This window comes from Pipistrellus hanaki, assembly GCF_964339955.1.
Source record: "Pipistrellus hanaki genome assembly, chromosome: 13".
NCBI classification, from domain to species: Eukaryota; Metazoa; Chordata; class Mammalia; order Chiroptera; family Vespertilionidae; genus Pipistrellus; species Pipistrellus hanaki.
This window is the reverse complement of record NC_140515.1, coordinates 28,934,386-28,961,811: the sequence shown is the minus strand read 5'-3', so window position 1 is coordinate 28,961,811 and position 27,426 is coordinate 28,934,386. Positions and strand designations below refer to the sequence as shown.

General features: G+C 39.8%; 1 protein-coding gene across 3 annotated transcripts in view; it reads right to left on the bottom strand.

Moving 5' to 3' along the window:
- PPARG (peroxisome proliferator activated receptor gamma) overlaps positions 1–27,426 on the bottom strand; it is a 135,673-nt gene that overhangs the window by 4,718 nt on the left and 103,529 nt on the right. For all 3 annotated transcript variants that reach the window (XM_084902603.1, XM_084902602.1, XM_084902601.1), the window contains 2 exons: positions 26,441–26,640; positions 15,255–15,705 (listed from right to left, as the gene is read on the bottom strand). In XM_084902603.1, coding sequence (XP_084758729.1) covers positions 15,255–15,705; positions 26,441–26,640 — 651 coding nt within the window. The remainder of the gene's footprint in view (positions 1–15,254; positions 15,706–26,440; positions 26,641–27,426) is intronic.

The window sequence follows — 27,426 nt, the reverse complement described above, 5'->3', positions numbered from 1 at the left end:
CTCTGCTTTTTGAAATGGTATTTTGTTTTCAATTTAACTAGTTCATGCTTTTAACTTTCTTTAGCTTCATATTCTCTCTCTCTCTCTCTCTCTCTCTCTCTCTCTCTCTCTCTCTCTCTCTCTCTTTCTCTCTCTCTCTCTCTCTCTCATCTCTCAACTAGTGTGTGAAAGCTTCAGAGTTTGGAAGGGAGATCTGGGCCCTTCAAACATGGGGAAAATGCCTTTCAGCGATTTTCTCCCTTTGCTATCAATGACCAGGGCACAGGCAGCACATGATCACGTCTGAATGTAGCAGTCTAGTTTCTTGAATGACTAATTCACTTAGTTTTCATATTTCTTGTTTTTTGGCAGATGCATTTAAAGCTCTAAAATTTCCTCTGAGTTTTACTTTGGTCTCACTCCATAGGCTTTGTTCAGTAGTCTTTTCATAGTTCTTTTTCCAAATAGTCTGTTTTACTATTTTCATTTCATTTTTAACCTATGAGTTATATAAAAGCATGATTTAGCCCTAGTCAGTTTGGCTCAGTGGACAGAGTGGCGGCCTGTGGATTAAAGGGTTGGGGGTCCAATTCCAGTCCTTTGGTTGCAGGCTCCATCCCTTGGTTGCAGGCTCCATCCCTGGCTCTTGTTCGGGGACTCGTGTAGAAGGCAACCAATCAATGTGTTTCTCTCACATTGATATTTCTCTCTTTCTTATACTCTCTCTAAAAATCAATGAAAAAATATCCTCTGGTGAAGATTGAAAACAATTAAATAAAAAAAAAATAAAAATAAAAGCATGATTTTAAATTTTCAAGTGGAAAGTTTGGGTGTTCATTTTTAATTTCTAGATTTTATTTTCTAAGTTTGTTGCATTATGGTTAGAATATGAGGTTTTCCCATTAAATCTTACAAGAGGGTGCAGAGTTTATGTACAACATTCAGGACACTTATTTGATACCTTGCACTGATTCCAAATATTAGCTCTTGAAGGCTATTCACCCTTTTTTTCTAATTTAACTCTTTTCCCCTTCACTGTAAATTGGAGCACTGTATAAGAATTTTTACTTACCTTTTAATATCTTTCTTCCTCTAGCCTCAGTTTCTGAAATTATCCCTTTGCTCCAACCATATTAAGCTATTTCCATACCAAGTCCCTCAAACTTTCTATGTTCTGTCATGACTCTCTGCTCAGGCAGATTCTGCTCCTCCTGTCTTCCCTTCTCTTCACCCACCTCATCCACTTCAACCTCTTCTTCAAAATCCAGCCTGTGTCATTATTATGTCCTGGTAGCCTTCCTTAGCAATATCCTTTCCTCTCCCCTATTCTTTCAATCCCCTTTCTCTGGACCTTGTAGCACCCTATAAACACTCAAATGTTTATTATATTAGATTACATTTGTTGAGTGGTTATTTCCCAAAGATTGTGCTAAGGGCTTTATACACAATATATCATTTTATCTTCATAATAACCCCATAAGGTCAGTGTTTTATGAAGGGGAAAACAAACCTTTAGAGAAAGGAGTTAAGTCTTGCCCAAGATCTGCCACATGTTAGTAAATGGCAGAGTTGACATTTGAATTCCAAATGCTATGCAGTATTCAACTTTTATGACCTTGTAATTATAAGTATTGATTTTCTTGTTTATCTTCCCTATTAGACCATGAGATATCAGAAGGCAGAGACTATGTCCTGATCATCTCTGAAAAAAGTGGAAACATAGGAAACATCCAGTTGGTTGAGTTAATGCAGCGTTTTTCAACCGCTGTTCCGCGGCACACTAGTGTGCCGCGAGATGTTGCCTGGTGTGCCGTAGGTGCAGACAAGACAAGAATTTTATAATTTTTCACTATTTTGTTTACTTAATATTTCATAATAAAGTAATTATAAAATACTTTCTTTGTGTTTATTTGATTCCTATTCAAGAGAATTACTTTATATATAGTCAATATAGGCACAGAGTTAAATTTTTTAACATTTTCTAATGGTGGTGTGCCTCGTGATTTTTTTCATGAAACAAGTGTGCCTTTGCCCAAAAAAGGTTGAAAAACACCGAGTTAATGAATTAGGTTTTCGGGCTGAGTTTTGAATTGAAAAGTACAATTCTTCTGTCTGGTGAATAAGCCTAAAGGCAGGATCACTACGTAATGAAGAAACCACCAGTAAACAGTGTTTTCCTGTATTGAATAAACGACAGTAACCTTTATCCACTGAGGTGAGGCACAGGAGAGCAATGTTAGAATGGTTTCAGGGTAGGATTTTTGGAACTGTAAACATTCTCTAAAATTTTCTTTCTTTTCTTTCTTTCTTTCTTTCTTTCTTTCTTTCTTTCTTTCTTTCTTTCTTTCTTTCTTTCTTCCTTCCTTCCTTCCTTCCTTCCTTCCTTCCTTCCTTCCTTCCTTCCTTCCTTTCTTTCTTTTTTTAATTACAGAAGGAAGGTTACCTTTGGTTTGATTCTTTGCCACCTCTCCACCCGCTGACTTCTCTAACATGTCCTATTGACTGGACTAAGTATGTGTTTTTCTTTACATTTCAGCATTTAATTTTGGAACCATCAGAAAATTGAATTCAGAAAATTAAACAAAATAATTTAGTTTTGGCCTAGAGAATCATGCCCCTGGAGGAGTGGTGCCTTTCTCACAGCTGCTGTGCAATAATAAACACCTCTCTGACACTTCAAGGAAAACCAGATCTTGGACTGGTGCCTTTGGTTTAATGACTGCTGATCCTCCCCCTGCACAAATGCTCCAGATTTCAAAGGCCTGTGGCAGCGTAAATGTATGTGCATCGGAAGTGGCAGGATTTTGTGTCAAGACAGGTGTTAAATGTGGCTCCCCCATGGGTTGGGACTGCACACAGGGGTACTGGCTTCTTAGGACATTTTCTCCTTTCTCTTGAGCAGCAACTTCTGCTGAAGAGATTATATTAATCTAGTAGGTTTTATTTATCATGACAGTTCAAACACCCAAACCCTAAAATGCAGCTGATCACGTTTGCTGGGAACACTTGGCTTTAGTGCAATATAACGGAACAAGCCCCTCTAGGAGTGAAGAAGGATCTGGTTTGAATTTTCAAACCCCTTTTTGGCAAGTTATTTTTTATGATGTGATAGATAAAATTTGGCTGGAGGGATGAAATTTTGTGGCCACTGATTTATATTTTCTCTGGTGACAAGTTAGATCATTTACAGATCTGTCTCACTGTCCTACTGAACCTCAGTCAAGGCAAAATGGAGTACAGTTGAGTGCAAAAAGTAGTATATTCTACTTCTAGATCTTTCACTAACCAGCTCTGTGACCTTGGGCAAAGTAAGCTCACTGGGCTTCTTCTCTGTAAATGAAAAAGCCTAATTCAAAAGTTCTAAGCTTTATTTGTAACTCTCTTTATATAGTTCACATAATTAAACTGGGAAAGTACACTCAAAATCTAATTAGAAAGGGTATTAACAAGCTTATACATTAAACTTATAATACTTGGCTTATTTAAAAAGCAAAAAAGGAATATTCCTTTGGTCTTAATCAATCCCTAGGGTCCAGGGCAAAAGGGATTTGTTGGGGCTGCTCCCCACCCCTGACTCTCTAATCAGCAACTAGGCTGTCCCTGGTCCCCCTCCTATCTTTCTCCCTCTACATTCCTTCTACTCACACTCAAACCCTTACTAAGCTAAGGGAGGTATCACAAATGTGCCATAGAAATCTAAACACCTGGCGCAGTGCTGGGTCCTTCCCTTTCCTCTCCACTTCCCACCGGCCCAGAGTCTGCTAAGATTATTCTTAGAAGGCCTGAGAGTCTCTTCCTGCACCTTGCTGAAGGTTAGATTTGATTCTAGAACAGGTTCAGGGTCAAGGGACCCCTTTTACCCGGCTAGGCTGCCTAGAAGACCCTTTTGGGAGTGTGTGTATTGACTCACTCCAGGACGTAACACTCAAGGAAGCTGGAGTCAATTACTAGTTCCTTACTCTCCAGGCTGCAGAGAATTGGGAAAGAAACCTTTCCGGTCTCCATTCACACAGTGCTGGGATTGATTAGAGAACACTCTGTTGATTATGGGCAAATCTACAAAGCTCCTATCTTATCTAGATCTGGTTCTGTTAAGTGGAGAGCTTATCTGAATCAGATTCAAATTCTCTTGACCCTCCTGGGATCTGCCCACCTGGACCAAGCATTTCCCTTGCACAGATTTTCTCAGGCGGTGTCTGAGTGAAGGAACAGGCGGTGTCTGAGTGAGGGAACAGGCAGTGTCTGAGTGAGGGAACAGGCGGTGTCTGAGTGAGGGGACCAGATGGCCAGAGTGGAGTCTCCTGAAGGAGAGGAGGAAAACCCCAGAGTTTTGTCTCTGTTCTAGGAGCTGTTGTCATGGCATTCTCGATCTCTCCCCACTGGCTTTCTGGTAGACACTAGCCATCTGGAAAGGACTGTACCAGAACATTTAGAGAAAAGTGGTCTGATAGCTGGGCAGCTGTAAACTGATCCACAGACAGGATTGGGTGGAAACTGAAGGGGAGGGAGGGCTACGCAGGGAGCTTGGTAGTTGGTATCTCACTTTCTTGTATACTTCCTCTTTAGTGTCTTCCATTCCATTGCTTCCCAAGTCACAGATCTGTTAAAAAGAGCACTGGGTTTGGGGACAGAAGACAGAGTTCCGTCTTTCCTCCACTTAATTTTCTTTTCTTTTTTTTTAAAAAAAAATATATTTTATTGATTTTTCACAGGGAGGAAGAGAGAGGGATAGAGAGTTAGAAACATCAATGAGAGAGAAACATCAATTAGCTGCCTCTTGCACACCCCCACTGGGGACATGCTCGCAACCAAGGTACATACCCTTGACTGGAATCGAACCTGGGACCTTTCAGTCCGCAGGCCAAAGCTCTATCCACTGAGCCAAACCGGTTTCGGCCCTCCACTTAATTTTCTTATCACTTTGGACAAGTCATCTAATTTTTCTGGGTTTTGGCTTAATTTTTAAGACAACAACGGAATGGATTTATTTATTTATTAAACTAAGGTCATGGTGAGAATGAGTTAGGTAAAGGAACTTTATAAGATATTACTATCCTGTGTTTGTTTAAAAAAGGAAATTTCCATAGGGATCAACCAGTAGTGTAAGCAGGGGTGGGGTGGCATATATACTTTGGAGAAATGAAAAATTTTTTAGGTGTTATTGGTGAGAACATAATTTCAGGAGTGCAAGAAAATAATTATTGATGCGCACACGTGTTTGGTGGTTTGGGCAAATAATGCAAGTTTTACAAGTGTTCTTTTCATAAATTTGAGCTGGAGATTGATAGAGTATAGTGATTCTCAACTTTGGCTTCACATTGAAATCCTCTGAGGAGATTAAAAACACACCAACTAATTAATATATGGGTCGCATCTTTAGAGATTCCGATTTACGTGGCCTAGGGTATGACCTTCAATATTTCTAAAAGTTCCCAGAGGATACTAATGTGCAGCCAAGAGTAAGCAATACTTGTTTAGTGAGAAGCAGTAGGAATCCCAACCTTAAAACTTACTGGCTAGGTAATCTTGGGCAAGTTCCTTAACCTCACTGTACCTCAGTTTCCTCATTAAAAAATGGGGATGTAACAATAACCCCATATAACTAAGAGTTGTTGAGATGATTAAATGAGTTAATAGAAGGAAAGTGCCTAGAGGAAGCAGTATCTGACATATAGTCAGTTAGCTATGTCTATTTGTAATAGTATTATTATAACTTGCCTCTTTTCCCTTCTTATCTGTCTTCTCTCATTTCTCTGATTTTTCTGGGTCCTCTTTATTTGTTTATTAATTGCACCCTTTTCCTTAGCTATTCTCTTCAACACCCCCAGAAGTTTTTCCTTTTCCATTCCTTGGACTGCAGCTTGCTGGGGATCTAGAATTAGGATTCCTGGCAGGGCTGGCCTAAATTAATCAGAAGCCCGAGCAATGGAGATTTTAGGAGAAAGGTAGTTGACTGCTTCTATCAGGGAAAGGGAAAGACATAGAGATCTTGTAAATGCTTTACCAAATAGGTAAAGATCATCTGCAATGAGCATATTTTCTGCCTACAACACACATGTTGCTGGTAGAGTCCTTCACTCTGAAGTAAGTGGGTTAACATTCTAACATTTCCCTGTTTAAAGAATAATTTAATAAATGCTTTCTCTATGTTCAGATGATGTAACCGATCTTCACAACAAGGACACATATGATTTGGTTTAGGATGAGGGGGTGGGGGTAACATCCAACATGAAACCAAGCCCAGACAATATTTTCTTTTATCTGCACGCTAAGAAGCAATCCCACACCAATTCCCCTCATCTCAAATGCTCAACTACCACCTCCCAAAAGCCTTTCAAACTACAGCACAGAACACAAAGATACCCAGCAACCAGGCGGGTAGCATTTTCCTCTCTGCTCTGCTCAGAGCTTGTTCCTTTGCTCCAGGGCACCTCTAGCAAATTAAGCTTGGGCTGTGTTTTATTTCTAAATCTTTCAGAATGAAAATGGGATTTGAGATTTCAATCCTGCCCTTGGGACATCCCTATCTTTTCTATCTCCTTCACCCTCCGGTTAGGGATCTCTTGTTCTCCTTGTCATTGGAGGTCAATCAATTTGAGCTTAGCCACCTGGTTTGCTCCCTTCCTCTGTGTTGGGACCAAAAGAGCAGTGCTTTCTTCCCCCAAGCAGAGGAAGGTAGATATATTTCTGCTCCTTTTATGTCCAACATTGACTCTGATCTGGACTGAGAATGAGAGGTGGGTTCGAGGCAGAGGAAAGGCTGGAGCAGCGAGATAATGGAGAGTGATTTCTTCTTTCTCCTTGAGTCTGACACACTTATGCTCCCAGTACAACTATTCTTCCTAGCTTCCTCAATCTTTAGAAATGCCAACAGCAAACCAAAGGTAGCCAACAGCAAACCAAAAATAAAATGGGGCCACGTATTAGTTCCCCACACATCCCCCATGTCTTCTTTTCCATTGTCCTTGAAAAGACCCTCAAAACCTACGTGTGATCAATAATTTCTAAATATGACCTCTCAACACGTAATGTCCCTCCAAATGCAATCAGAATACTCGGAGTGTGGAAACCCACCTCACTCACATTCCTTATCTCATTCAGGGCCCCGGGTTAGAGTTTGCCTCTCAACTTTTCAGGCCCCTCCCCCTTCCTCCAGTGTCCCTTTCCCTTGGGGTTTTGTCCTCCAATCCACAACTAATCCCCTTAAAAATATAGCTGATAAAGGGATTAGTTGATATCTCCCTAGGGGTATTATATTGTAATAAGGACTTTAAGAATGACTATTGGTGAAAATAAGCAATTTAACCGGCAAAACTGAGTGGAGCTACTTCTAGTTATATCATACAAGGGAAAAAGGAAATTTAACATTTATTGTGTGCTTAACATGTCCCAGGCACCGTGCCAAAGACTCACATCATGTTTCATTTACTTAGGGCACGGATAAGGAAAGTAAGGTTTAGGGAGGTAAATAATTGCCTGAAATCACACATCTCGTTAGTAATGGAATGAGGGTTTTGAACTCAAGGCTGTCCATGTGATTCCAAAGCTTTCCAATGCACCACCCTGCCTTTCTCCAGGTTTACTCATTTGTGAAGCGGGCAAGACCCTTGGAAGGTGCTTTCCCTAGCAGTGCGTGGCTCCTTTGCTACCTGTGTTGGCTCTCCTGTTGTGTGTGACTCCAATCAGTCCTCGGTTTCATTCTTCCTCACTTGCCGATGATCTGTCTGAATGTCATGGTGGATTGTGCCAGTCTGGAAGGCTGCCTGGGGTCACCCACAGTTTAAACACACATTGTGAGAACCCAAAATGATAAAGTACTCCAAAAAGCGGCCCACTGACTGAGTGACTGAACCTTTTCCAAGGCTGCCGGTGTGGTGACAGGAATGACTCAGCAGTTTGGCGTTCAATCCCATGTCTGTCTCTGGGGTCAAAATTGCTCACTCACTAAAATGATCCCAGCCTACCAGGCCCGGGGTGAGGAGGACATTTTATCTCTGAGGCAGTCACAGATAAAGACTTTTCTATATTCTATATCCTACAAATAGCAAAAGCCCGTGTGTGTGTGTGTGTGTGTGTGTGTGTGTGTGTGTGTCTGTGTTTAAGTTTCGCAGATGATTCTAATATGTTCCAGCTTTTCCCTACTCTCCATCCTCAGCTCTCTGGGTTTTAGAATTTGAGTGCCAGTAGAGAACGTACAAATACCCTTCCCTTTTGTCTAAACCAAGTCTATGAGGTTATGAAAAGAGCGAACTAGTGGAACCTTTCTAGATAACTCAAATTGAGTCATTATTCAAAGCCATACTGGCCCCTGAAAGGGTTTCCCCTGGTTGTGGAAGCATGGTGGGAGGAGTAGAGGGGTAGAGGGGAAGACTGGCATAAACTATGCAGACACAGTGTAGAGGCCCCAAACCATTTTCAATTAATAACTGAATGCTATTACTCTCTGACAAAACCATAGGTCTTTGATGGGGGATTTGAATCATGTAGTAATGCTCTTTGTCCTGCTTAAGGCTTAGTAATATGAGAAATCAGATGTCCTTGTTTATTGTTGATATCACAAGAAATCAGAAAAATAACTTCCACCAATTAGGCACTAGCCTGACTCTTGTAAAAAAACAAAACAAAACAAACCTCCCCCCCCAAAAAAAACAACCCACACACACAAAAAAACCTGTATAGATAAGGTCTAGTAGTTGAATATTTAACTTGTATAGGTGAGAAGAAAGTTGGCCTACTATTGTTCATAGTATTTTTTTAAAAATATATTTTATTGATTTTTTACAGAGAGGAAGGGAGAGAGATAGAGAGCCAGAAACGTCGATGAGAGAGAAACATCAACCAGCTGCCTCCTGCACACCCCCCACGGGGGATGTGCCCGCAACCAATGTACATGCCCTTGACCGGAATCGAACCCGGGACCTTTCAGTCCGCAGACCGACGCTCTACCGCTGAGCCAAACAGGTTTCAGCGTTTAATACCGAATACCTTGAACAATAGTAGGCCAACTTTCTTCTATTTTGAGCTTTGTCTCTGCCCAGTTAACTAGTAAGGATGATAGAGACAGACAAAGAAGGTCATGCAGAATCAGGCCCCCTAACCTGGGATTTCCTTAAGAAGAGGGTAGGCCCACTCAAGCATGTACACTCTGTACCAGAGGTGTGCTATCTGTACATGCTAACTGGTATAAATGGTTCTGTAGTAAAATGGAAAGATGACACATCAGCCGGAAATATCCTTAAGATTTGAAAGACCAGGGATGGGGAAGGGAGCCCCTCAAACTCTGTGCCTGTGGAACGTGAGTGTTCTGTGAGCTGGAGTGAGGCGTTCTGCCGCTGCCACTGAATGAAGGTCATTTTTATTGTTTGTTTCCGATGGGCAGGAAGAAGTTAAACGAGTGGATGGCATTTTAACAATTTTAAATTTCTCTCGTAAAATTTTTTTTCAACCGCTTATCTCCATTAGAACCTGGTGCAAGATGGTATCTGATTAAGTCTGAATGTATTGACCCAGTTATTTATAGCTTATCAATTTTTGTGGGAGCTCTGCAAACAGTGCTGTTATTTCCAGGGGCCATGCTACCTGGACAAGTTAAAGAACACAGCACCAGTCTTCAGGGTTACCACTGGGCCCCATTCCTTCCCAGAGCAATTTTCAAACCCAGAGTGCAGTTTTGTTAGAAAAGTTAAAATGGTGTTTCAAGAAAGGCTCTGAATATTAGTAAGTAATATCTGGACTCTGACCTGGGAATTCTTGATTAAAATATTTGCAGGCAAAATTACTCATCACAAATACCAAGAAATAGGTAGTTTTGCATAAGTGCCAAAGAACTCCAAGACTGAGAGCTTCCCCATCTCAATACACAGAAGGCAGCAGTGGTTAAAGACATCAGTTTTAAGTTAAGGGAGACCTGGTTCTGAACCTTGGCCTCACCTATTAGTAGCTCTGTGACTTGGGCAAGTTGCTTAATCTCTCTAAATTTCTACTTTCTCCATTTTAAAAAAAATATATTTTATTGATTTTGTACAGAGAGGAAGGGAGAGAGATAGAGAGTTAGAAACATCAATGAGAGAGTCATCGATCAGCTGCCTCTTGCACACCCCCCACTGGGGATGTGCCTGCAACCAAGGTACATGCCCTTGACCGGAATCGAACCCAGGACCCTTCAGTCCCCAAGCCGACGCTCTATCCATTGAGCCAAACTGGCTTCGGCTACTTTCTCCATTTGTTAAATGGGGATAATAATAGGCTCTGTAGAGCTGCAGGAAAGGTTAAACAACGATTATGAATATATGTATGTATATAGCCTGACACACAGCAAAATAATAGATAAAATGGTAGTTATTATTATTATTGTTTATACTTGATTATTATTCACTAAACAAGCATTTATTAAATACTTATTCTGGGTCAGGTGCTGTGCTTTGATTCTATTCTAATTCCAACAAATTTAGGTCTATATCTATATCTAAATCTATACCTATGCAGATATACACTTTATAATCGTGGTCAAGGGTGAGAAACAGAGATCCCAGGTCACTGACCTATGGGACAAGCAGTTATCTACTATCTCAGAGGATATTACTGTTTCATCCATCTGCAAATGTGTAACTATGAGAACAATTCTCCCTTCGTATGCCCTGTTCTCCCTGCCCACTCAGCACAGAAATGCACACGATCACTCCAAGAGCACAGCTGTCCAAAATTGCTTCACAGGGAAAGAACATGGCTGGGACTGCTGGAAAAGGGAGAAGCTGCTATATAGGTAGTTTGGATAGCCAAGCCAGTCTCAAGAGAGTAAAAAGAGGAGGCTGGATGACTTGCCATCTGTGTCCATTGTATCAATATTTATAGCTTCTCTGTCATTAGGATGGCGATGGCAATCTGCCTAGAAAAATACATTGTAAAATCCAGTGAATTTCCTCCCCCATATCTTGGAAGTTTGGGAAGAACTGTAATAGATTCCAAACTGTTTTGAATTAGCAAAAAGAGCTTTTTCCTGTTGTAGAGTTCCAGCTGGAACCCTTCTATGCTTTTTCTTCACCAAACACAGCAAACGCTCAAAGGGGCAGAGTGTCCAACGGAGTATCCTGGGGCTTGTCAGCTTTACCGAGCTTTCCACTTGGCCGTGGTTGCTGGGTAGGTTTTGGGAGTTTGCATGTGTGGCTGGCATGATGCTGTGGCGCCAGTTGCAAACATGCCCTTGCTGGAGGCAGTTTTATTACTCTTGACGCCACCTATGCAGTCAGAGAGACTAGAGGGAACAGGGAAGCTATTACTCATCACAAATACCGAGGAATAAGGTATGGATTGTGGGTACATCTATATACCTTGGACAGCATCACGAATGGAGCACAGGTTGTGACCCCCACCACAAATGTGAGTGAGTTGACCACAGTCCACTGGCCCGGTAGCAGAGGGCAGGGCTTGGGGCAGACAGGGCATTTGGAGGTGATAGTTAGAACACCTGGGTTTCACTCCTAGTTCCACGGCTCGCTAGTTGTTAGATCTTAGGCAAATTGCATAAATCTATGGCCCTCGCCTTTCCATCTATGAGATGAGAATGCATGTGAAATACTCTCAAAATGTACACAGTGCTTCCCTTGGTTTCTAGAGTGCTGATGTTTTTAGTCTTGCCTGAGGCTCAGAGGAGAAAGAGAGAAAGGAGAAACACTTGAGAACTGGGTCACCTTCCTCACAATCTTGGTTTGAAAGCTGAGTAACTAGTAGAGATACTAAGCACTAGGCCAATCTAAGTACCACATCTAATGGTATCAGCAGTTTCTAGGGCTGAAGTTGAGTGACAGTGATCTTACTATAGCAACTCTAGTTTCCTCAGCAAATACTTGTTGGGTCAAATCAGGTACTTTCATCCAAAAAATCCCCTTTAGGTCCTCTGGGGGCCCCCCTTTAATTTCCCCAAGTCCTTACCACCCAACTCTGACCTCATGCCCATCTCCCCATTCTTCCTTCAGTCTAGGGCAGGGGTCCTCAAACTTTTTAAAGTGGGGGCCAGATCACGGTCCCTCAGAGAGCTGGAGGGCCGGACTATATGAACTACTAATCCCTACTGTAACACCTTGGCTGCGCTCACTGCCCAAAAAACCTGGCAGGCCGGATCAGACTCCTCTGCGGGCTGCATGTGGCCCGCGGGCCGTAGTTTGAAGACCCCTGGTCTAGGGTCATGGTGTCTTCACTAGGATGAAGCTCTTCTGTGATTCTAAATCTAGCTCAGAATGAGGTCAATGGACGCCTGTCAAAAGCACTTTTTCCCTGAAATCACTAAAGCTTTTTATAGACATCAGAATGAACTGCAGAGGAGAAAATAATTGCTCGTTAAGATCAGGTAGGACCAGAAACATGTTTACTGAATCAAAACCTCTTGCTTACATGAATGTTTTCCTTTTCTGGAAAATCCGATAGAAAGAAAATTAAAATGAATTGAGAGCCCTGGCCAGTTTTGCTCAGTGGTTAGAGCGCCCAGGTTGCAGGTTTGATCTCTGGCCTCAGCCTGCCTGAAATAGCTATTTCATTGAACCAAGCTATTCACAGAGCTGGTTATTTAATAAAATCAGGGCCTATCAAGTCACTGATTTTTAAAATACTCTAGCTTGTGAAATATGGGAAATAATGGCATTTTTCTAGTTGAAACCACACTGTTGTCTCATGTAACCATATAACAACATCACTCAGGTTCCAAAAGCCCACAATTATCATGATTATTTCTTATCTAGATATTTCCTGGTTAGGAACTAAGAATCGGAGCGTTTTTTTCTAAATGCCTCCCTTAGCATCTGTGGTGGGAATATAAACAAGTACCAACTTTACGGAAAACAACCTGGCAATGATGCAACAACGACTTAAAAATGTTCAAAGCCATCTACCCAGCAATTCCATTTTGGCCATTTGGAATCAGAAAATAATCTGAAAATCAAACAGAAATTCACACACAAGAATGTTTGCTACAGCAAAATTAAAATTTTCTATGTTCTTTTCTATAGGTTTTTATAATAAATTATAAGTAACCTAAGCAAATATAGAGATAATTTAGAATGCAATAGTCCTTTATAAAATGAAATATTTTATAGCTATTAAAAGTGGTAGCATATACATTGCAAGCACATGCACAGAAACTTATTAGTAGGAGAAATAGGACTTTGCTAATCTAGATTTATTCTGAGAAAAGAGACCTTTTTTTTTTTAAATTGCTTGCATATCCTTTTTATTTTTTTATTTTTATTTTTATTTTTTTAATATATTTTATTGATTTTTTTTGACCCCCTCCCTTCCTCCCACACATCCCCTCCCTCCCCAGAGTTTTGTGTCCATTGGTTGCACTTATATGCATGTATACAAGTCCTTCGGTTGATCTATTATCTCCCCCAGATCTTCCTATTCTGAGAAAAGAGACCTTTACTTTTCACTTCCACCTTTCTATATTCTTTGGATTATATAATAACCAAGTATTTCTTTGATTTTAAAAGTGAATAAAAATATTAACAAAGAATATGAAATGGGGAAATGATTAAGCAGAGAAAGAAATATGAACATGGTTTATAGAGTGTGCTTAGGAAAAACTTTAGAAATATATCAAATGCTAATCATTTCATTTCTCTTTTTCATTAAAAATAAAATGTGCCTTTAAGAATTAGCTAGTTAAACAATATTAACTTGTTTTCTAATTTGTTTTTTCAAAATTTAACCTTTTGCTCTTAGTGAACCTCAAGTAATCTGGAATATAATTTTTGTTTGCTGAACTAGTCATAGTCCCAGGAGGAACAAGGGTTAATTTGTTTAAGAAGTAGTCAATATACTAAAACGTGTTGGATAGCATATTTTTGTTACATTAAACATACACCAAAAAAGTCATTTTTAAATGAGTTACAACTTGACACTGGACTTACGGCTACAGAACTAACCTATGCCATATTGTTATCTATAAATACCTTAATCATATACAGGGCAATATCAGTACAGACTCTGGAGCCAGACTGCCTGTGTTTGTAATCCTGGCTCCATCTTTTACTAGTTGGGTAACCCTAGATAAAAGATTGAACCGTTTAGTTTCCTTGTTTGCAAAATGGAACTTACTTCATTGGGTTGTGAGAGCGAAATGAATGTGAATGCAGTGCTTAGAACACAGTAAGTACTTTAGCATTTGCTATTATTATTATTACTAATACACTACACGCCTGATTTCAGAAGCATTCTACTCTCAAGTAATTGGACAACAAAGGACAATAAACTGGATCATGTTCTTTATAATATCCTGTACAGTTACACACAGCTTATCTATATCTATATATCTATATCTATATCTATATCTATCTATAGAACCCTTTTACCATGCCATGCCAGTTTTCAAAGAGGATATTATGTAAGGACACATAAAAAGCTCACCTGAACTCCATTTCAGTAATAAAAACTCATTAAAAACAACTTTTATAGAGCGAGATGACATTAAAACTTTCTTCTATTCAAGTTGGAAACATGAGAGAGGCCAATAAAAGTAACATTTAGTATAAAACTTGGCTTTTGGAGTTGGTTAGTTAGATCATGTACTTGCAAGGCCAAAAATACAATGAATTGCTAAATAACTCAATTCATTTCTCTGCTCTGTGTTCTTTGGTTCAGATTGCATTCTTACCCACAGCCAACCACCTCACAAAGGTATTTTAAGGGAAGCAATCAAAGGAATCTACATGAGAGAGTAGGTAGAGGTCGGTAGATAGTATATATGCTTGATCCTGATATTGGAAAAGCCATTTAAAGAAATATCTTACTGATGGTGGGGCAGGAGCATAATTTGACCCAAAACACTTACTGGTGCTTTCTCTAAGCCAAGTGAGCATCATCTCAAGCAGAGTTACACATGTCATCACTTAAATGAAATAAATATTAGATTGGCCTTCTGGAAAGGAGAGGAAAAAGACAAAGAAAAAGAGAAAACAAGGAGAAAGGAAAAAAAAGAAGAGGGCATTTGTCTTCCAAGCTTGAATTTGATTAGGAAAATATTATGTAAGGATTAAAAGAAAAGAGCCGGGTTAGCCTCAGCCTTCAAACAGCAAATCTATGATATCCTTTCTTGGTATTTTACATGCGTGGTGACACTTTCATGGCATTATGCCATTGGCATGTTCTGTATGAAAAGTGCAGTGAGTACAGAGAGAAAAGGAACATTCACTAGCACTAGGAAAGTAAAAGTAAGAAAGAAAAATATTTCAGCCATTCCATCACCATCCCACCCACTTTTATGGAAGATCAAAGATGAAACTTACCTCCACTGAGAATAATGACGGCTATAAATATTGCCAAATCACTGTCATCTAATTCCAGTGCATTGAACTTCACAGCAAACTCAAACTTGGGCTCCATAAAGTCACCAAAGGGCTTTCTCAAGCTCTTTAGAAACTCCCTTGTCATGAATCCTTGGCCCTCCGATATGAGAACCCCGTCTTTATTCATCAAGGAAGCCAGCATGGTGTAAATGATCTCGTGGACGCCATATTTTAGGAGAGTTACTTGGTCATTCAAGTCAAGGTTTACGAAACCAGGAATGCTTTTGGCATATTCTGTGATCTCTTGCACAGCTTCCACTGAGCGGAACTGACAGCCCTGAAATATGCGGATGGCCACCTCTTTGCTCTGCTCCTGCAAGGGGGTGATGTGTTTGAACTTAATTTTATCTTCTCCCATCATTAAGGAATTCATGTCATAGATAACAAATGGCTGCAAATGAAAAAGAGAAAAAGTGGGTTAGTTGGAGACTTCTAATTCACAGTGAATAGCATCCCAGTTTCTTTATACACATTTGCTTTAATAACTGAAATCTTTAAAGTCAACAACAATAATGACAAAGTACTGTTATCTCCTGATTATTCCTCCTAATTGTCTTCTAGGATCAAAGATATTTAATCTATTTTGTTCTTCTGTTCCTTCAACTTAATCCTACAAAACTTTACACGACTAGCTAATAGTCTTAATTTCTGTTGTTTGAGGAGCGTTTGTTATTGATTTTAAAAAATGATAAAATCCATTGTTATCTTGGCTTTCAATGGAATATGTATTTTATCCTTCTTTCAATACAAAATCCTTTCAGCGGACCAGCCGGTGTGGCTCAGTGGTTGAGTGTCTACCTACAAGCCAGGGGGTCAGTTCAATTCCTGGTCAGGACATATGTCCGGGTTGCAGGCTCCATCCCGAGTGCGTGTGTGTGTGTGTGTGTGTGTGTGTGCGTGTGTGTGGTGGGAGGCGTGGAGCAGGAGGCAGCCAAACAACAATTCTCTCTCATCATTGATGTTTCTGTCTTTCTCTCCCTCTCCTTTCCTTTCTGAAATCAATAAAAATATTTAAAAAAATTATTTCAGCAACCCAAGGTTGAACAGACCCACTTGAACATAAAGTAATCTTGCAGTTTTAGATTAAATCTACTGAGATCTTAGTATGCGTAAAACATCTTTAACCCCCGCCAAAAAAAAAAAAAAAAATCAATCTGAAAACAGACTAGAAATATTGAGCCAAGAAAATGTCTATTTCTTTTCTTAATGCTCTGGAAGCAATCTGTTTCAGTAAGAGCAGATGGATAAGGCCTGTGGGTAAGTGTTGCAAAAAGAGTTCTGAACTTATTTTTCAAAATATCTGCATCAAATAATCAATAAGACAGGTTTGCAACAGGCTGCTTTAAAAAGCAGGTTGGGTTAGTCATGAAATGATCTCTCTCTTTCATTTTCTTGTATAGAACTAACCAAAGGTTTGTGGTCATTATGAAAACTCTCAAGGCTATTCTGGTTGAGAAGGGGCAGCACTTTATATGTACATATACTGAACTATATAAGGACTTAAACCCCCAATCCTCTTCAAATTAGTGTATACAAGGAAGCACTAATAAGAGTTGAGGGTACTCGGGATCTAACTTTTGTTCTGTGGTTAACTATGTGACTTTAGGAAAGTAATTTATCTTTCTTAGGCCTCAAATTTCTCAGTTGAGGGGAGTGCCTTAAATTAGAGGTTGCCATCTCTTCTCTTGAGGATATTGTAGTTGCATTTCTCAAAAGCAGTGTGTGTGTGTGTGTGTGTGTGTGTGTGTGTGTGTGTGTACATGTGCCTGTGTGCACACTGTGAGTGGATATGTGTGAATTGTGCATGCACACATGCATGTACACTGACGTGCTAAAAATAAAGCTTCTTTTCAGCAGATATGCTGAGAATTCTCTCCTGACTGGCAAGAGGAAGTGGGTGCAGTGAATGGCAGCTTCAAAACCTGCTGATTTGGAGATTCTAACTATTAATATCCATCAGTCTATGACTTTCACTAAACTATTAAGTCTGTTCTACACTGAAGAAAATAACACTAACACTAAGGGCTCTTAGATGCTGAGTAAATTTCCAAACTTGCCTATAATTTCAGCACCATTCACTGGAGTTATTCCAGAAATTCTTTTTTATTTTTTTTTAAACAAAAAAAAAAAATGCACTTATATTGTTTAGCAACCAAAAAGGAGGACAGATGTGAGGACCTAAGAGTAAGTTTGTATGGTGGCTCTAACTAATTCTTCAAGTAAATCAGGAGCCAACAGTGCTTACTATGTTTTGGGTTATTTTGTGCTCCCATTCCTCACTTCAGGATTGATATTATTAATGGGAGAGAAAAAAAAAAATGGGCAGAGAAGATAGTAAGTCACATCAGTTAAACTGTGCGGAGTTTCCCCAGAATGCCAGAATCATGAGAAAATCTTGCTTTTATAGAACCTAAAGAAAACGTGGTTTTTGTCCTCCAGGAGACTTGCAGCTTATTAAAGTTTATGCTGATGAAATATTAGCTTTCTTTTGCCATGAGAATGTTATGGTATGGATACCTGAAAAGTCTACCCTCACATGCATGAGTACGAATTACATGACTATAAAATCATCATCTCTTCACGTATGGAAGGACTATACCCAGAACTACCCATTTCCACTTTTGGATGAGCTTCTGCTCAACAGTTTGGTTTCTTGGCACAGAGTGTATGCCTAAAATTCTTCTACCTCCATGTAAGCAACTTATCTGGAACTCTGCCCTGATAAATCACCCTGTGACTCTTCCCCTTCACTTCCCCTGTCCCCTCATATAAAGCCCCAGGTTCCTGTTTTTGAAACTCTGTGATAATTGAGCATAGGGCACAAAATCCTGCTAATTTTCTCTCCCAATTTAACAACAATGTGACTTTAACCCCTTGGCAATCGAAGTTGGTCAGGATTTCCTGGCAGTAAACACTCAAGGACAGAGAAAGGAATCAGCAGCCCCCACCATTATGCCAAACCATTCCTTTTTTTTTTTTTTTTTTTTTTTTTTTTTTTTTTTAAATCCTTTCAGCATTTTGAAAGAAGTGATGAACCGGCAGAAAATTCTAGGTATTGACATGCAAATGAATACCAGGTGGATTTTTTTTTTCCCCCGAGTCATATCTGATTATGCTGTTTTTATTGTATTTTTAAAGTCTGCAGCTTAGATTCTTTCAGCCTTCATAATCGATCTGTCAAACTGTAAAGTGATCATTAGACATGATCTGCTTTTCTTTGCCACCAAATTACCAATTCTTAGGTTGCAAACAATTAACTTGCACATTTCACAATGGGACCTCCTTATCCTGAAAGCTAACCCCTTAAAACTGCAGGTGAAATGAGGTCTGTTGAATTTCTCTTGAATCATTAATTTAATATTACACCTCTGATAAAATATTACATTCTTTTGTATATTTTGAAAAGGGAATCTTTATATGTTCTATTAGCTTGTACAGCATCTTCTGCAGAACCTGCCATTATAAGAGGAACCATATCATCTTTGAATTTGGTCTTAATGTTTTATACTTCTAGTTTAGGGCTAACAATGTACTTATCAGACAGTCTATCAAGTGGCTACATAAGCATCTCTCCTTAACAGGAAAGAACACTTAATTACATCTAGGATATTATCAGGGATAGATCAGGTTTTATGAGGCCTAAAATGTATACTGTTGTTGAGTACATTTACAACAATTCCTGGTTCAATAATACAAACTATAAGAATACAACTGGTCTTCCCAGTATATTCCAAGGGGCTCTATGCAAGCTTCATTAGCGTCCTGGTGAATCTACCTCTGGCCACTATGATGCTTGTACCCCTATACTGGACAGACCAGAAAAAAGTGAGGATGAAATGAAGAAAATTGTACTTGAACACAATGCTTTTCCAGAGAAAAACAGTTTCTTCAAGGAGAAATTACAGAAAAGTTTTCTTTGAAGTGATACATCAAAATGTACTTTATTTTTGTATATGATGATTTTAAAAAATGGCTGCACATATCAAAACCAGGATGGGATCAAGGGCACTGTTTTATATAGACCATTAAATTTAATTATAGATCTATTGCATGCCCATTATGTGAAACACAAAGGTCCTGGAGAAAGTTGGCTAATAACTGAGGAATAGAACAATAGTATTCCTTTCATTTGCCTTTTAATATCAATATATGAATTATGAAAGAGATTATACATAAATTTCCAGCTCCCTGAATAATAAAATAGTAAGCTAAAAAAGATAAACAAAACAAAACGTCAACTAATAAAGCAGAGAGTATTCCAGGGATTTCTCCCTTTTGGGAGATTGAAACTAGTGTAGTAGACAACTCTACCATCTCACAAATGATCACTTTGGTAACCATGTAAGAGTTAAAAATGGCCTGGAAAAATGTGTGCCTCCTCTGGTGGGGTTCTCCTGATATTCTTAGTTTTTTTTGACAAATTAGAGCAAAGGCTCAAGAAAAAAAAAAAAAAAGAATCCTTAGGGTCCATCTTCTTCATTTTATTCCCTTCTTTCTCTTTATATCATACTTCTGACGGACTTTCATTCCTTTAGACACATATGGTTATTCTTGATTAATTACAGTGGGTGAATGGTAACCCAAAATGCTTTGGTTGGGTTTTCTCAACTTCTTCCTGGTTTCTGCCCAGGTTGTTCCTATTTTCCTCTTGTTGAGAACCATGGGATTTATAGAACTAACAGGGTATTCAGAAATAACCTACATCATCATGCTCTGATTAGGTATGAATAAACTAAAGCCAAGAGGTGGTCCCTAGTCAAATGGCTACTTACAGCAAACCTGAACGAGAACTAGATCTCCTGATTCATGTTCAGTTCTTTTCTCTTCCTATAGCTTTCTACATAACTTCCGACTTTTTCTTTTTGAAATAAAATGACTAAGCTGAGAAGAACTGTGACTTTTTAAAAAATATTTAAAATGTTTTTATTGATTAAAAAAAAATTTTTTTTTGAGAGAGTGGAAAGGAGCGGGAGAGAGAGAGAAACACCAGTTGGCTGCTTCCCAGGGATCAAACCTGCAACCTGGGTATGTGTCCTGACCAGGAATCGAACTGGGGACCCTTTGGTACAGAGGATGATGCTCAACCAATTGAGCACGCTGGCCAGGGCAGGACTGTGACTTTGAAACTGAAGCTCTTATATGCTAGGATCTTGGAGGCAGTGCCTTTTGAACTGTTATATCCTAGAGGTGCTACTTAAGTGCTGTATGCGATTGAAGTTTGAAAGTTTTAAAATGTAATTCCATTTTCCTGCATGCTTTAGAGATTTAAGACAGCTGTAGCCGGTTTGGCTCAGTGGTAGAGCGTTGGTCTGCGGACTGAAGGGTCGCAGGTTCGATTCCCGACAGGGGCATGTACATGGGTTGCGGGCACATCCCCGATAGGGGGTGTGCAGGAGGCAGCTGGGTCAATGTTTCTCTCTCATCGACGTTTCTAGCTCTCTGTCTCTCTCCCTTCCTCTCTGTAAAAAATCAATAAAATATGTAAAAAAAAAAAGAGATTTAAGACAAATGAAAACATTATAGGAAGAATTATTTACACTCTAATGAACTAGCAGATATCACAGCTCTTTAAAAACCATCGATTGCCAGACAAAGTGTTCCTCAGCTGGCAAACAAGGGTATTGGCCAACTGAATTAATCATGCAAAAGGAAAAAAATCCAAGTACTTTTCTTCTGGACTACATAGAATATTATCTTTTTTTATTTATTGTCTGAAAGAATACCATTGGTTCAGCTGTGTCATATTTTTAACTGTTTCTGACAGTCCTGGCAATAAAGGAATTTATTTTATGAATATTAATATATGAATTAATGATCCCAGGAGCACAGTTCTTTAGTAGCCATTGAAAGGAAACAGCATGACTATCCTGTTCTTTATTTATACTGGGCTTCCATGGTCTCTTTTCTCTGAGGATTTGCCTGTTATCCCCCTCCTCAGGAGAGCAGGTTCTGGCTCACTTAAGCTTTTCCACAGACAAAGGGGAAAGAGACCACCCTCTGTTCCGCTGTAAGTGTAGGATTTAAAAGTATAGCTATCTTTCCAATAGATGGAGTTATTAGATGTGATGGACACTGTAAATTTTAGAATGAGAAAATTTAAAGGGTACAGACTGTTTTCACAAAAGTTTACATTTCTATATTGGTTTTATTCATTAGTAGTTTCATATTACATATACTATTTAGAGAAACCCTTTTCACAATGGCACTGTTTTGCTCTTGTAATTACAAAAACAGTGACTCCACATGTACCTTATCATGAGCAATGTGATGATTTGGGATGCAAAGTCCAATATAGTACAAATAACAAGTTTTATCCTTTCTTGCAATTAGAGTGCAGCCAGGGCCTCACCATCCTCAGATATGGAGTGAAAAGTTGGCAGGCACACCAAAGCTTTTTATATTTATTGTTTTATGACAAACCATGGCATTGAAAAGAGTTCTTGAAAACCACTCTGTGTTTATTTTCATCAACAAACATGAGATCATGTGACAATGATGCACCCAGTGCGATCATCACATCAGGGTAATGGTCAAACACTGGGAACTTCCAAAGTCCATTCAATCCTCAAGTTGCCTTCAGGAAATAAAGCACCGCAGTTCTAGCACATTCATAGTGACAGGGTTCAGTAAGCTCTCTTAAGTAAGGCCTGCGCTGGAACAAGCCACTGGCGGGAAAAGAGCCTGGAGGAGAGTCAGTGCCATGCCTATTTGAGAGGGGCTGAAAACACTCATTACTCCTAAAATTCTCCTGTGATCATGTTTAGTGATTCCATATTCCATCTCTTCCTAATCCCGAGTCTAAAATTCCCAGGCATTATTTTTTTTTTAGGCATGAAATGAAAGGTACATAATATCCCAAAGATATCCCAAAGTTAAAAAAGAGAAGAGGGGAGCAGGAACATTGAATTTATCTGTCCATTTATCTGCTTTGAAAGGTGAAAATAGCAGCAGGGAATAAGATATAGCAGAAGGAAGTTAAGTTGGGAGAGGCCTGCAGGCAAAAGCTATTGCTGGACCTGAGAGGAAAGATTAGCAGGCATTCCATAAATGACAGAATATGTAAAAGTTAAATTGAGCAGTAAGATAAATCTAAAGGATGGCCTCTTCAATAGAGCCATTTCCTTTTCCAAAGGTTCTTGGTAACTAGTCATCCACTATCCTGAGCATATTTATTATGCTCAGGCTTGGCCTAACCAACACTAGTGACATCAGTTCAAGCAAGGGTGGATAATGAGACCCAAACTGCACCCGCCATAGACACTTTTTCATAACCTCCACTCTCTCAAGAGTCCATACTTCTGCAAAAAAAACAAACAAAAAAAAAACACAACACGTTTCCAATCAATTCAAATCTTAACTTTCATAAGTCTTGGCCAAGAGATAACATAACACCCCTGAGAAAGATGCTATCAAATGAATAACATGACCATGTAAGATAAAAAAAACAACAAATCTCTAGTCACATTGGAAATCACATTTTGGATTTTTTCCCCCTCTCCCCTATTCCTCTCTGAACTATTTCTTTCCACCCGTGTTTAATTTGATTTTGCAAGATAAGGAGAAAAGAGAGCCAAACAATTCTATTTCAGTTTTGTGTAACCAGGGGACGGATTATTTTAATTTGGCTCCGTCTCTCCCTCCAGACCCTAAGAGGCAATCCTGCCTCTATCCAGATCATTAATGATGTCCAGTTTGGTGAGCAAATATTAGGCTAGTTAGAGGCCCTCTGCTGAAAGTCCAGAATTTCAAAGGGCATAGGCGACAGTTTCTAATTCAATTAAGCAAATACATCCTGAGTAAATATTATGGGCAAAGCACAGTCACAGTTACTATAGGGGGGAGAAAAAAATGACAAACATTTGACCTCTGAACTTGAAAAGACTATAATCAAGCATTTTGCAGCCCTTTCCCTTAAAAATAGCTTAATACCTACTTATCTCATAAAAAGCTGGCAGTTATCTTATTTTTCAACTCAAAGACGTGGAGCCAAAGAGTCACTTGGTATGAGGCTTTAACGTGATTTACGGTGGGCTGGGCTCTGTGCCCCTCAGTAACACAGAGAAGAGTACATTGGCCCCTGGGAGAGTAACTAAATTCTTGACTACTGGGGCTGGGGGTGGGGGTGGGGGAGTGTTCTTACACTGCCTTCCTCCTAGCTTCCAGGTACTTCCAGGCTTTCTAGCAGGGATTGCAAATCTGGACAGAGAGATAAAGAAAAGGTGAGAAAGCAGTTCCTGGAAACTAAAGGGCTGGAGGCCAAACGGCGGAGTACACGGTTTGAGGGCTCTTTCCCTGTTATCAGTCCTTTCCCAGTTCTGGGGCCCCCAGCCTCCACGTCCCTATCCTATGCTCTCATCAAACTGTTGTAATCTGCCTGACATTGTTAACCCTCTGTAGTCACATCAATCTAGCTTTCCTTTTATTTCTTTCTCTCCCTTTAAATGAGCAATTTATTTCCCACAGACAAATCAGCTTTGCAGAGGTCTTCATCCGCTCTTGACTTGTTAGGCCCCAATTTTTTCACTTAATGAATACATAAATGTAGCTTTACTGTGACTTATAGTGTGTAGAGTCTGCAGAAGACAGTCCTAATCACTGTAATTCAGAAGAACAATACAGCACAAGGGACATTTCCTGACTGTGAACACCCTAGGATAGCAGAACAGAGTGGAAAATTCTCACTGTTCTAAAAATTGATAAAAACAAGTGATAACTCAGAATGTTTTCCCAAGTTAAATTTTCCTAGTGTCAACCGCTCATTGCTAGCCAATAGGAAAGACTAGCTTCCGTGAGGGAATGTCATGCTCAGATTTGCTGAAGTAATAGTTAGAAGGCCTGCGTTAGTCTTGGTTCTTCCACATGCTGTGTGAACCCTGGGCAAAATGCTTAACCATCAATTTCCCCATTTTTAAGGGAGGGTAATAATAGGAGCCGTAAGATCATCATGTGCCTTGAACAAATGAACGTGTAAGATTTTCTCGAGCCCTGATGGGTGTAGCTCAGTGGGTTGGGCTTCTTCCCATGCTCAGAGAGGCTGCTGGTCCAATTTCTGACCCAGGTGCATGCCCACGTTGCAGGCTAGATCCCCGGCAGGAGGCAGTGGATTGATGTATCATTCTCACATCAATGTTTCTCTCTCTCTCCCTCTGCCTTCAGCTCTCTCTAAAAATCAGTAAAGAATCTTAAATAAAAACAACTTTTTGAAAGTGTAAAGAACTGGAAATAGGTATAATACTGCTAAGGTATCAATGACTGCTCTCGCAGTCAGAAAGCTCATTGTCCTTCTCAGCATTTGGCTCTTTATATTGCAATATCCCATAGGAGTTTTCTTTTTCTATTAGCTAATTCTACTCTTATGGTTTAGCTAAAAGGAAAAGAAAAACACCTCGAGGTCATTATAAAAATACATTAAAGGGGAATCAAATTTTCCCCAAAATATAACTGTGTGGGGGAAAAGTTGCCTATATATGTCAAGTAATTGCATACCTCTTTTGTAGATGTTTACTTGAAAATAAACAATAGCATAAAAGGGCTATCAAGGGCTGGGATGGTATCTTCTGAATGTGTTCTGTGGCTTACTACTTTAAGAACATGCTGCAGACATTATAATCAAAGTTAGACCTGCCTGTGTAAACTGAGACCTGTAAGCTGATGGCAGAATTGGGACTAGAATTCCCAAGGATATTTTACTATTGGTTTTTAGAGAAAGTGGGAGGGAGGGGGAGAGACAGACAGAAATATTGATGTGAGAGACACACATCGATTGGTTGCCTCCTGCATGCACCCTGACCAGGAGATCAAGCCTGCAACTGAGATATGTGCCTTTGACAGGACCCACCAGTCCACGGGCCGATGTTCTATCTGCTGAGCCAAAGTGGCTAGGGCAAGTTATAGTTCTATATATATATATATATATTTTTAAATATATTTTATTGATTTTGTACAGAGAGGAAGGGAGAGAGATAGAGAGTCAGAAACATCGATGAGAGAGAGTCATCGATCAGCTGCCTCTTGCACACTCCCTACTGGGGATATGCTCGCAACCAAGGTACATGCCCTTGACTGGAATCGAACCTGGGACCTTTCAGTCCCCAAGCCGATGCTCTATCCATTGAGCCAAACCGGTCCCGGCTATATATATTTAAAAAATATATTTTATTGATTTTTTTACAGAGAGGAAGGGAGAGGGACAGAGAGTTAGAAACATCGATGAGAGAGAATCATTGATCAGCTGCCTCCTGCACACCCCCCACTGGGGACGTGCCCGCAACCAAGGTATATGCCCTTGACCGGAATTGAACCCGGGACCTTTCAGTCCGCAGGCTGACGCTCTATCCACTGAGCCAAACTGGTTTCGGCTTATATTTTGTTTTAACATGATTCCATGTTGTGCTTTCTCAGCTTCCTATCAGGGAAGAGTTCTGCATTTTGGAAAGATTGACTCAATAACATTTCTGATCCGTTCTGGGTTTTTTAAACAGTGGTAATCAATGAGCTTGCAGATGTTTGAGAATTCACTAGATTCTCCACTCACATAGCTCAGGCAGCTCAGAGCTTAACAGGAGATACAATTTATACACATAATAAAAGGAAAAAGCTTCCAGTTATCCAGGAATTATTAATAGAGTGCTACAAGGGAAAGAAAGGTGATATAATATCTGGAATGTATTTTTCTGCCCAATGTGGAACTTCATAAGTGGTAACTCTAATGCGTTTCCTAAAAGGTAAAATAATGAGACTGAACACCTTTTCAAAAGCTAGGTCCGGAAAGCAGGCCTGTGTGAATGAATGTAGGTGGATCCTGAAAGAGGGTGGTGGGGTGAATGGGGCTTGAGTTCACACATTAAAGTTAAGCTGACTCGCATATTTTTATACTTTCTCAAAGAATTTAGTAGGAGAATTTGAAGGACTTTTTCCCTTTTCAAAAGAATGTTTACTTATCCTATCTGAAGACATTTCCTTTCCTGTGCTTTCAGACTCAGCCTACAATATGTAACCGCCAACAGATGAACAGTACTCTGCATGTGTGTGTGTGTAACATGGTTAATCATTTCCTCAAAGGAAACAACAACAACAACAATAACAAACCCAGCCACCCCAAATCAAGAGGGTAGAAGAGAACTAACTGATTTATCTGTTGTCTTTCCTGTCAAGATGGCCCTCGCCTTTGCTTTGGTCAGCGGGAAGGACTTGATGTATGAGTCATACAAATGTTTTGCCAGGGCCCGGAGGTCAGCAGACTCTGGGTTCAGCTGGTCGATATCACTGGAGATCTCTGCCAACAGCTTCTCCTTCTCGGCTTGTGGCATCCGCCCAAACCTGATGGCTACAGAGGAAGAGAAATGACAGAATGAATCACTGAAATCCTGCTGCTCTCCACGCACACTGTTCTCCCACAGCCCGGGTGCTCACAGGGTGAAAGCCCCTTTTCCCCTCCAGCAATCTCAAGTCTTGGTTTCTATCTACAGCTTTGCTCATGATTTTATTTCACAGCAAAGCACAGGCTATCAGGAAAAATTAAAATGTTCATTTCTTTCATTTGAAAAAGTAATGCACGACCGTGGCGGGAAGGTGAAAGAACCTAAAGGAACGTATATTTGCTGACAAGTAATCAAGAGCCAGCTCCTACTCATCCCTTTAAGACTCCGTTAAAATGTCACTTTCTCTATGATGCTTTCTCTGACTTCTTCAAGCAGATTTATTATTCCTTCCCCTGCACGCCAATAGCTCATAGGACATACTTCAATGTTAGCCATTCCACACAGTACTGTAATTATGTGTTTTACATATGGTTCCCACTCTGGAACAATATCCTAAAGGCCAGGGGCAATGTCTTTTCTGCACATAAATAAGGTGCTAAAAGATCAGGTTGTTTCACAAATGAAAGGAAGGAATTGCACAGAATTCAAAGTCGTACAGACACAGGTTTTGTTCACAGGGAGTCTGTACTATCTGTTTTGTCCCTGTTATCAATAAGAATGGATGGTGCTTTCTTTCTTGTTATTAGGCAAGAGAGTACTTTTATATTTAGTGGAGAGAAGCCATAATTATCCCCCTGGCTCTCCAGAATTACCATTTAATGATGCTTGTCAAAAAGACAATTTCCTTAACA